This window comes from Spermophilus citellus, assembly GCF_964194105.1.
Source record: "Spermophilus citellus genome assembly, chromosome: 12".
Classification (NCBI taxonomy): Eukaryota; Metazoa; Chordata; class Mammalia; order Rodentia; family Sciuridae; genus Spermophilus; species Spermophilus citellus.
Window position 1 is genome coordinate 2834288 of NC_138198.1, and position 12965 is coordinate 2847252.

At 31.9% G+C, this 12965-nt stretch overlaps 1 protein-coding gene across 1 annotated transcript in view; it reads right to left on the reverse strand.

Moving 5' to 3' along the window:
• Nucleotides 1–442: 442 nt before the first annotated feature.
• LOC308631479 (arf-GAP with SH3 domain, ANK repeat and PH domain-containing protein 1-like) overlaps nt 443–12965 on the reverse strand; it is an 88106-nt gene continuing 75583 nt past the window's right edge. Inside the window, exons 18-20 of the mRNA XM_081262725.1 lie at nt 7198–7470; nt 6322–6492; nt 443–2000 (exon numbers count right to left, since the gene is read on the reverse strand). Of these exons, the coding sequence (XP_081118851.1) occupies nt 6355–6492; nt 7198–7470 (411 nt within the window). The 3' untranslated portion in view covers nt 443–2000; nt 6322–6354. The remainder of the gene's footprint in view (nt 2001–6321; nt 6493–7197; nt 7471–12965) is intronic.

Sequence of the window (12965 nt, forward strand, 5' to 3'; positions counted from 1 at the left end):
CAGATTAAAAAAAAACAACATAAGAAACAAGACCACTGGACACAGTGAATAATTGATATTAAAATTTCCCAAAATTGGATTTATTTTGGTTCAAAGACAATTGTTAAAATAACTGTCAAATTTTGAATAAGATTTGTAGAGTAGATATTCACAACATAGTTTACTTATTTTGATCATTGCACCATAGTTACAGAGATAATTTCTCATTTTTAGAAAATGTGAGATTTTTTTATTTACAAATAAAAAGACATTGTGTGCATCTTGCAAATGTTTCAGAGATAAAAACTGTTATGTACCTAGATTTATCTAGAAATGAAGAATAACATTTAGGGAATGTTTCTTATGAATTCCTTTCACTGCTGTCTTAAATCTTCTATAAATCTGAGATTATCAAAATAGAACATTTCTGAAAGAAAAATACATTTTTAAAATATTAACAATAAAATAAACCATGAATCTGTATAGGTATAATAAATGAACAAATTTAGTGGTGAATGATACACATTTATATTTATATTAATATTTATAGTCTCAAACTATCTTCACACAAATAATAATTACAAAGTAAAATCCTGCAAATACCACATTAATGACCAATATTAACATCAGCAGTAATGAGGATATTATAGGTCACATGATGTGATTCAAAGTGAACATCATAGAATTGATTTCTGTGGTACTCTTGCCAAAAACATGTAATCTAGCTCCAATCCATTTTAAGCACATTCTACAAGCTTTCCCTCTGAAAAATTCAAGGTCATGAAGGTTAAGAAAAGACTAAGGAATATTTAATTCAGAAGGCATCTATAAAATAAAACAATTAAGTTCATTTCATGTCTCTGAAGAAAATATTTTTTTTATAAAGAACAATATTAGGCTACTAGAAAAACATGAAAATAATCTGAGGATTAAGTGGTCCAAGGCATTATGATAGAATGTATAAGTGTTGATTTGAGAAACAGCATTTGCTTAATGTGTGTTTTTTTTTTTTTTTTTTGCTTTTTTTCTTTATACAATCTTGGAAAATACTAGTGAAGTTGCAGGTTCTAATGCAAAGTACTTTTTCCCACTGAAGCATTTTAAAATGAATTGTTAACATATGCCATCTTTCATGATAGGTTTAGTATTTCCTACAAGTCAGAACATGCTAGATAACAATATAACCTTCATAATGAAACTGATACAATTAACAACTATGCTGTTACCTGTTAATATTTGAAAAATATACTCATAATAAATGAATGTTGAATTGTAGTTATCTAGCATGTTCTGACTTGTACAAAATACTAAAAATATCATAAATGATAGCATATGTAAGCAATTCAATTTAAAATGCTTCAGCAGAAAAAAGTACTTTATATTAGAACCTGTAAATTTACTATTATTTCCCAAGATTGTATAAACAAAGAGAAAAGGAAAAAAAATAAAGATAAAACACTAAGCAAATATTCTTATTAGAAAAATTATTAAGTCAGTGCCTGAAATACAAATTTAAAGATGGCAGTATAATAATTGCAATACATTAATCCATTATTGAATATAGTAACCAGCATGTAAAAATAATGTTGCCTAATTCTCTGGACCCATATTCAGTGATATAATATAAATAATCCATCATTAATGTGATATTTAGATCTACCAAATTAGTGTTGACTTGGTTGCTGAATTGAGCTTAAATGCTAACATTTAGATAGTCTGAAAACACATCTAATAAAAACTGGTTTGCACTTGCACTTCAAATTTTCTTACAGATATAAATAATTTTCATATTTTGATAATTTCATTATATATGTTACACACATCCATTTCAATAAAGTATTTACATCATACATTTCATAAATAATGTAAATATTATATTAACAGTCTGAAAAACACAATATTAGCTTTCATTTTTTTTTCTTAAAATCTCTGTATATCCTTATGAAGTTTCCAGAAGTACATCTTGTCTTGTCTTATTAGTAATTCTTAAGGCAGAAGCTCCCATGGTCAGGATTCAAATTCTGCAGCAAGTGAAGAGAAAAAGAATTATATTTTTTCTCAAACATTTTATAAGTATAAATCAGTGAAGAAGTTTAGAACTTTTCATTGTTTATAAGAAGAAAAAAAGATATGTCCACAATACAAAATCACTATAGAATGCAGTATGCCCATATTTTCATACACAGTTGTCATTATGACTGAGTATCAGAGCTTTGGGTTTTCCACCCCTTATGCATATATTTGACAACCATATGCTAGGGTATTCTGGCAAGAACTGGGATGACAACATGGAGATGATAATGGACACCTCTCAACAGTCATATACAATAGCTTCAAAAGCAGACAATCAGGCAATTTCTATACAGAGTCATTGGCATTAGGACAAGGATAAAACAGGTTACTACTGGAACACTTAGAAGGGACTTCTGTCCCAAATTTGTGTTAGTGTTTGAGGTCCTTCAATGGAAGTGATACATGAGTTAACACCTGAAGTAAAAGGAGAAATTGTGAAACAAAGGGAAGAGGTGCATGCAGACACCGAGATGAGAAAGAACACTTGTGGAATCACAGTGGTCCAGTGTCACTAGAATCTAGAGCAAAGTGCCAATAAAGCAAGTGAGATGAGATAGCCTGAGTAACCTGACAAAAATCCAGTTGTTTGGATATTTTAATTTTTGGCTAAGAAACTTCATATTTTTATTGAGGCAAATGTAAACTAATGACAGAGTCATGACAGGGTATTTTAAACGTGTGACTGTTACTAAGTCAGTCTGGGATTTTGGCCATAAACCACAGAAAATGGGTGATGCCATTTTTTTCCCACAAAAGAATGTCAGTGTATAGGCTGACAGTTTCATAGTGGGGCAGAAGTGGGAAAAAAGCAGTTTCACACTTAAGGTCTTTAATTTGTTGATATTCAGAATTGGAAAAAATACATAGCTCTTTAATTGTAATTGACTTCAGAAGTTATGACCAGCAGTTTTTAACATTTGGCTCATTATAGATGTGCACTTGATGAGTTATGTGGTAAATACTTCCAACTCTTATATAAATATCACCATGTAGAGTGTTCTTTGTATAAAACTCTTCTCTTACTAATTCCCCAAATAGGGTCTAAAATATATTACTGAACATAGTAAGTATGTTGTAGTGATAACAATAAGGTGGTGTCTAATGCCTTTACACATTTGATGTGAAAACAAATGATTTTGACTGACAGAATTCCCATTCCTGTCTTTATGTTCTATTTTTAAAGAAAATTATTTTAAACAAAATTTTTACTGGTGCATTTGACTATATATAATAGAGGAATTGATTATGACATATTCACAGATGCACATAAAATAATTTGATCACTCTTCCTCTCTAGTAGTTTTTTCCTCTCCTTCTCCCTTCACCTTTGAAGGCATTCTGCAGTGATTACGGAGACATATCTTTGAAACGTGATGAAAGAGTTTAAAAAACACTCTTCTATTCAGGCTAGCATGATATGGCAAACTAATGTTCCACAAGGAAATGTAGAACTATTACATTAAGTTTTAAATAAACTAGCTTATGCATAAGTAAAAAAGAAACATCACTTTCTCTCAGAAATACATTGGAAAAAGAGTTGCCTCCCAAATCCCCTTTGCATTGTGTCTACATTCATACACAATTTCTCATTGTTTTGTAAATGGTAAATTATCTCATTTTTTTCTGGTAAGAACTAATAAGAACAACTTCTACTTGCATCCTGCATAACAACTAACTTTCATTCTCTTTTTGTAAATAGTCATCCAATTTCATGACTCTGAAGCACTTCAAACCTGATTCTCTCATTTTTTTCAGAAAGATATTCATGTAAGCTAAGAAACTGAAAAAAAAACCATAAATCAGCTATTAAATTAAATTGTAATTTATATGTTAAAATTATTTCTTTCTGTCATAACTATTTAACTTCAGCATTGTTTTATAAAGCTTAGATTTGTTCTCCTGTGATTTTTTAGGTCAAAATGCCAAATAAAAGAATAAGGTTGAGGCCACATTTAACATAGATATGCATGGCTTTACTATGTGTTAAGAAGTTCATCAAAACACCATTGAAGCAGGGTGTGATGGCACATGCCTGTAATCACAGTGGCTTAAGAGGCTGAGACAGGACAGTCTTGAGTTCAAAGCTAGTTTCAGCAACCGTGAGGCCTAAGCAACTCACTGAGACCCTGTCTCTAAATAAAACATGAATAGGTTTGGGGATGTGGCTCAGTGGTCAAGTGTCCCTGAGTACAATCCCTGGTGCAAAGAAACAAACAGCCAAAAAAAAAAAATAAATAAATAAAATAAAATAAAACCATGAAAGCTCTAAACCAAGGTGCAATGAAAGCAAGATGGTATCTTTTATTTGTTCATTTTCAAGCAGATATTTCATTATTGTAATAATACCCCTGATAAAAAAAATTGTCAAATATTATAGAAATATCTTCAAATGGGTTCAAAATAGCTGGACATTGTTTTTCTTATTAGTTCTTAAAAATATAGCTCATCATTTTTGGACTAATATTTGACTCGCTCAAATGAAGTCTTAGTATGAAGGAAATCACCTGGTTGTACTGAAGGGCTCCTGCTATACAACCTAACCCTAACCCTAACCCAACCCAAGCCAGGGAGTTGGGGACAGCACTCAGTGTGGAATAGTGAAATGAATCTGATCAAATTTTTTTGTGAATCCATATGAAAATATCGCAGTGAATTTCACCTTCATGTATATTCATAATGCATAATTCAAAAAGAAACTTAAAAACTACAAATAAGTATAAGATCAGTAGAGCAGAAGAAAGAGAACACAGGGAGGAAGAAGGGGAGATAAAGTGGAAGTACTGGTCACTGAATTAGAGCACATTATATTTCATGCTTGTTTAATTATTTCAAAATTAACCTCAATATTATTTATGTCTAAATACACTTTCAAAATTTTCATCAAATAAAAGAATAATTTAAATTTTCCATAACAGTAAGTGGAAGGATTGTTGCTCAGTGGTAGAGTACTTGCCTACACATGTGAGGCACTGGGTTCAATCCTCAGCACCACATAAAATAAAGAAAATATATAACTAAAAAAAATATTTTAAAAAGAGAGTAGGTAGAAATTCTCCATATGTGGGCACAACACTAAAAGAACCAGAACAGAGACAGTGTATGCAATTATGGGTTTGTAATTTCTCTAAAGAAGTGTACATATTTCTAGGGGGCTTCAAACTTCCAATTAAAGCAATGTTGGTGGAAGAGAGACAGAAATCAGCGATGTATGACTTTGCAAGTAACAATGCTGCCTTCTTGAAAGACGCTCCTTGGAAGATTCTTGAGGATGCCATTAGAAATATGGATATTTTAAAGATAAATATAGCAGATGATGTATACCTTAGTTTATTTGACTACCAAAGCCATTTTACTATGTTGAAGTATATTAAATCATCATGGTTTCCTTAAACACACGCAACTAGAAAATTTTAGTAAAGCTAGAAAGATTCATATTTAGTGAACCAGTTCAAGGACTTAAAGAATGTTCCTTGAAGATATTGTCAAGCATTTATTACCATCATATGTATATTCTACCTATTACCTAGATAAATTAAGCATTTGACAATGAGACAATTCAGAGCAACAGCCACTGGTTCAGAACAAGATAGGTGAGTGGGTGATCAAGATAGATTAAAGCTGCTGCCTAGAAAGTTGGCCCATGAATTTGTTACCAGGGCTTCAGGAGACTGCCCATTCATTCTGTCATTCACAGGCCCCAACACTGATCATCAGAATATTTTTAACCACTTTGCAGGTTATACTTCCCATCATCACAAGTATGACAATGTAGAGAGGAAAAACTATATAGAACATTTTGTCTCTAGATACCATGTAAGGATAATATTTAAAAATTAAAATAAAAATCAGTTAATCTGTCAGGTGTCAGAATGTGCCCAGAGTGTAGTTATAGCAACACTGGACACTTAAGGTTTCAGTTATAATCTTTCAAAAATTGTGAAACTTGTTCATGTTTCCATGTAGAAGCAGTTTTGTCACAATATAACTATGTGAATCACAAAACTTCAAAAATACTTAACTAAAAGTCTAATAGACAGGGAAGAAAGCTTAATAGTTTACCTTCAGATGTAAAATGCAAAGGTGAGTGAAAGATAAATTTCCTAGACTAATATTTCAAGAGTACATTCATTTCCTAACATTACTTCCACAAATTATAGGGTCTAGTTCGCTTTTGCATGCTACCGATCTCATCAACCTGTCTCAAAGTTATGCAGTAGACACAAATTAAGGAGACTAAGTTGCTCTCTTTCAGTCTAGGTTTTGACATACTTGTGGAATCTGGATTGTTGTCTATGGAAGTGCCTATATTCTCTCAGTTGCATTTCTTAGAATTTTCAGTTCAGATTCCAGATGGCTAATTCTGAGTTCCATCTGACTTCTTATTGAAGTAAAATTAGTCTTTCTGAACTGCTCTGTAATTTCCAGAGCTGCTTCTTGTGTCTAAAGAACATAAAAAGAATATATTTTAAAAATAATTAGAACCCAAATAATTATTATGTAGTTATTTTATTTAGTTCTGAGTCAAAAATTCAGACAGCAATTTTAAATGTGAAGAAAAAAATATTAGACTGTAAACTTCTGTCATCAGTATCAATTACATTAAATCTGAACCAATAATAATTGAGTTCTTCCTCTCCCCCTCTCCCCCCCTCATTCCCTGCCCTCCTCCTCCTCCTTTCTACTGCGAATGGAACCCAGGGCGTTGCACAGGCTAGGCTATCTACCATTGATCTGTGCTCAAAGTAATGAATCATTCTCATGTTAGCACTCAGATCATCCGACAATTTAAAGAATAATAGAATCAATTCTAAATATGAAAGTTGAAAATTTTAACTTAACAATTCAAAAGTATATTTCTGCATCACATTGTTTTCTCCTCATAGTCTTACTTATGCCCACTATTATCAAATATCCAACAGTTATCTGATGAAAATTATTACTCAGATCAAATTAGCTGAAAGGATGATGTAAATTGTGGTATTTGAAGGGGCATCAAATGTCTTCCTTCTCTTAGAAATCTACACAACATCTTTCCTCAAGAGATATAGAATACACCTATGATACGTATATCCAAAATACAGTTTACAATGAAATGAATTAAAGCAAACTGCAGATAAGTAAGATAGCCTGTAAAATCAGAAATACTTGTTTTTGCTTCTCCTCTAAATCCCATCTTGCTCGATGTTCAATGTCACATTCCCACCGTACTCCTTGGCCTCGTTCTACTCGAGTGCTCCGTGTGTGCCTTGGAAAGTTTACTACATTTTCTTCCAACTTCTTTTGATTCCTTTCTATTTTTTCAAATGTATCTTGTATACTTTTTATAAAAAACAAGTTTTCCATAAAACAGTCATAGTTTGTTCTCAAATGTAAATGCTTTGAAGATGCATTTTTCATCTTTGCAGTGAGATCATCCATCTGCATGAATAAAAGAAGTATGAAAAAACACAATACGAAAATAAGATACTGAAAATATTCGACACAAACTCAAACAACAAATTTTACATAAATTCAATTGCAACAAAACATAATCTATACCAGCATTATGAAGAGTAGATAAAGTTTCGATAATAAGGTATATTAGCTTTTCAGTTGGTAAGGATTACACATCTATAAATCCCAATTCTGGCTACATAATAAATGTTGAGGAAATCTATATAGAAGATGATTTTTCCTATACTGAATTTACTATTGGTTTAAGTGAATTTAATTTTATATTTTGTCACTGAAATATAGTTAGAATAAAAGTCTTAACAGGCCAATCTACTAACAAAAAATATTGATTGATATCAAATAGTAATTTTGTTAAAACAACTATTAGGCATTAATATTTTCCATTCATTCTAGAATAGGTGTGGATATCAGATATTACTCTCACCTTGGGAGAATTTATATCTCAAGAAGATAATCACCATGCAAACACTGTTGGTGACAGAAAAGTCAGAGAAAGTGCATGAAAAATAAAAATTCATTTTATGTGATCTCTGAATAATCATGATCAAGTGAATAAAAACAGACAAGTCAGAAAGTACAGCATGAATAAGACAGAGATATGGTACAATCGGCACAATTCATGAAGACCACAAAGAGGCAGGGTAATAAAAGCATGTCCAAATATTAACTTGTAAATAGATGCCCCCAGTCATGTAGTACTGGAGTTGTCAAGAGGTGGAAGCATTTTTTGGTTTAGCAACTGATAACTGGCTAAGTGACATGGTCATAAAACAAAATTCTACTAGACAACAGAAAGAAATAAAATAGTGATGCTTGCTACAACACAGAGGATCCCTGAAAAAAGTATTCTAAGTCAATGAAACTGGTAAAAAACAAAAGACCTACTATTGTATAAATTCACTTGTATGAAATATCCATTACAGAGTAATTTTAGAGTTAGAACTATAAGCCAACTTCCAAACAAGATTTCCAAAAAGCAAAAGTTAATATCAAGAATCAGCAAATGGTGGCTGGTAGTTCAGTGGTAGAGTGCTTGCTTAGCATGTGTGCAGCTCTTGGTTTGATCCTCAGCACCGCACATGAATAAATAAAGATAATGTGTCCATCTACAAATAAAAATATTTTTTAAAAGCATCAATATGGGGCTGGGGCTGGGGCTGTAGCTCAGTGGTAGAGTGCTTGCCTTCCATGTGTGAGACATTGTGTTTGATTCTCACCACCACATAAAAATAAAGATATTGTGGTCTATGTACAACTGTTTTTTTTTTTTTTAAAGATCAATAAATGGGTTGGTATCAAACTAAAAATCTTTTTCACAGCAAAGGAAACCATCACGAATTATGAACAGAGAACCTTCAAAATGTGAGAAAATCTTTGCCATGTGCACCTCAGATAGAACATTAATCACCAGGATGTACAAATAATTCAAATTTTTTAACACCAAAAGAACACCAACCAATAATCCAATCAATAAATGGGCAAAGGAACTGAAAAGGCACTTCCCAGAAGAACATATGCAAATGGTCAGAAAATATCTGAAAAAAATTCAATTAGAGAAATGCAAATGCCACACTGAGATTCCATCTCACTCGGGTCAGGATGGCAACTGAAAAGAATAAAATAATGATAGATGTTGGTGGCAGTGTGGGGAAAATGTTCACTTACACATTGCTGATGGGACTGCAAATTGATGCAATCACTCTGGAAAGCAGTATGGAGAGTCCTCAGAAATCTTGGAATGTAACCGCCATTTGACCCACTTATCCCACTCCTCGACTTACACACAAAATCCTTAAAATCATCATACTACAGTGACACAGCCACAACAATGTCTAAAGTGGCTCAAATCACAATATTGAAGCTATGAAACCTTCAATAGATGAACAGATTTAAAAAATGTGTCATGTACACAGGATGGAATATTAATAAGCTGTGAGAAAGAATGAAATTATGGCATTTGCCAGTAAATGGATGGAAATGGAGATTATCATCCTAAGTGAAATAAGCCAATCCTCCAAATCCAAAGGCTGGAAGTTCTCTTTCATAAGTGAATGCTAACACACAGTAAGGAATGTGGGTAAAAAGAATAGAAGTTCATTGAATTAAGACAAAAGGAATGGGAATGAAAATGGAAACAGAAAAGACAGTAGAATAAATCTGAAACAACTTTCCTATATTCACATGTGAATACATGACCAGTGTAACTCCACATTATGTACAAATATAAAAATGTGAAGTTATAATCTATGATGTAAATATTCAAATACAGTCTACTGTCATATATATCTAAAAAGAACAATAAAGAAACAGCGTACTACAGGGACATAGCCACATCAATGTTTATCACAGCACAATTCACAATAGCTAGACTGTGGAGCCAACCTAGATGCCCTTCAATGGATGAATGGATAAAAACATGTGGCATATATACTCAATGGAATATTACTCAGCACTAAAAATAATGAGACCATGGCATTTGCAGGGAAATGAATGGCATTAGAGCAGATTATGCTAAGTGAAGTTAACGAATCCCAAGAAAAACAAATGCCGAGTGTCTTCTCTGATATAAGGGGGGTGACTCAAAATGGGGAAGAGAGGAAGAGCATGGGAAGAAGATTACCTCTACACAGGGAAGAGGGGTGGGAGGGAAAAGGAGGGAGAAAGGGAATTGCATGGATGGTGGAAGGAGACCTTCATTTTTATACAAAATACATGTATGAAGATGTGAGAAAAAAATAATAGTGTTACCTTAGATTAGGTAGAGAGAAGTGATGGGAAGGGAGGGGAAGGCTGGGGAGATAGGAAGGATAGTAGAATAAAACGGACATTATTATTACCATGTGTATATATGTGAATGCATGACCAATGTGATTCTGCAACCTGTATACTCAGAAAAATGAGATATTTTATCCCATGTGATTCAAATGTATGATATGTCAAGGTCATTGTACTGTCATGGGTAACTAATTAAAACAAATTTAAAAATCACATAAAAATAAAATAGAGTCTTGACTAAAGTTAATAAATAAATAAATAAAAAGTACTATTGTTTACATTTGTAAATTACTAAAATAATATATTGGTAGTTTTCTAGGACTTTGGACGTGTAGGGATTAGAAAACTGACAGCTAAGAGGTTCCAGGTTTCTTTTCAAGAACATGAAAATGTTCTAAAATTGACTGTGTAAATGGTTACATACATAACTCTGTTAATGTACTAAGAGACGCTGTATTTTACATGTTATATGGGTGAATTCGATGTCAGGTGCATTACATATATCATAAAAATGCCTTTTAAGAGATGTACTGAAAAAAAACTTAGCTAACATTTTTCATTGTCTAGTTTGGATAACAGTCCAGACATAATACAAATATTTATATACTTCATAATGTATCTAAATAAATGAAAAAATAAAGAAATAGCCTAAGTTTTTCAATAATTAAACTAAAACCTAAACATATCTGTATTTTGAGAAAACCATAAAAAAATTTGTACACATTTTTAAAGTCAATTTAGTAATTACTTGCAGATTTTGAATAGATGCACAAAAATGAAGTAAAAATAACAATTTTTCCTGAAACATTATATTAAATAATACCTCTATTTAGTTTTCCTTGTTGTACCATGGAAGTAGAGACAGCATGAAAAGCTGCTGGGTTATAGAAAAAAGTCTCAGCTTTCCTCAGACTAGATATTTTAATGAAAGATGCTGATTTTGTAAGAGAAAAATTCTAAAAGAAAATTTTAAGTGTAAGAAATAAGTGCAGTATAAAGATCCCCAAATATAATAAAATCAATTATAATGAAAATATAAAGAAAGCTGTTCATTGAAATTAGTATCCCAGAATAACTTTTATTACTTAAGCAGGTGTTGATTTACAGATGACATGTTCAATTTTCTACATACATGACTTGTCATTTGTCTTAGTTTCTTCATTAAATCCTGTCTTTATATTTTAAATTTATGTGAAAATGTGCTAAATCTTCTAGAGAAGCCTCTGATACATGTTGTAGTTTCAGGGTACCAGCTGGCTGTTTTTCAAGATGTCTCGCAACTACCTGATATTTCTGTTAATGATTTTGTTACTCAGCTCACTTTAAAAATTTATTATTATTATTGTTATTGTTATCATTATTACTATTGTTATTATTATTATTATTATATAATGATGTTTACTCTGAAAAATTATCACTACATACAACAGTAAGCTGCTGTTTATTTCTGAATTCCCTTAAGAAAATAGAAGATTGTGTACTCCTGCTTAGTCACTATCACATTCCTTACACAACAGGGTGAGCCCTGTATCTCTACATACTGCCCTTGATAAAGTTGCAATGTTTAACAAACTACTGAAATCTCAATCAAAAATGGTTACACAGGTCTCATTGGTAGTGGTGAATTCTACAGAGGTTATTATCCCTCTCTTATTAGAGACTCAAGTTAATACTCCACATCCTCACATCTTTAAAGCTTTGCTAAAATAATTCCAATATACTTTCACAAAGAATAAAGGAGATGCTAGGTAACCTGGTCTCCACCTCACTGGTCTTCACACCACTCCTGCTTTACATAAACCCTGCCACCCTCATTAGTCTAGACACGGGGGTTCAGTGCCAAATTAATGAATTTTAGATGGCTACAATTATCTTTGTCACCATATAATAGGAATTAGGCTATGAAATGAAGAAAACTATTAGCAAGTTATCATGAATATATGCATCAAATTACAGATGAAATCAACTGTGGTTTTGCTGCAATTCATCACATTAGTCCCAATTTATGATAATGACAAATAGATGCTTTTAAAGAGGTGGACAAGACATGAATGAAAACAAAAAAAAAAAATATCAGGACAGTTTTTTTTTCAGATTTATGATAAACTTAAATGACTAAAAATAAATTTACCAACTAGAAATATACAAAACTATACTGAAGAAAGTCTATTACAAAATACAGCATCTACATTTCAGTTCAACTGTAAAATCTGGAATGAACTGTAAAAGTAACTAATTTATTTGAAACTAGGTATGAGCATTTCCATTATGTGTTTCATTGTGATCTTCAAGTATAGCAACAAGAAGACATTAAAATTGTTATTCAGTAATGGGATGTAGCTCATTGGTAGAACATGTGTTTAGCATGTGCAAACTTTGGGTTGAATTAATAGCACCAAAATTAGACATTGTTTCAGCATTATTGAGACCATATTACTAATGTCAGCATATAAACCTACAAAAAAATCTTAACCTCTTAAATTTTTATAAGAAACAATTTCTTAAATTGAAGGGTCAGGCCCAAGTTTTAAAAATTTCCTCCTTTTTAAATACTAAAATCCATTTTAACTAAGTCTTTTGTGTTTAGTTGACACATGAGTACCTATAGTTATTTTAAAATATGTACACAGTGTGTAAGAATCAGAGCAGGGAAATTGGAATACTCAGCACTTCAAACACAGATT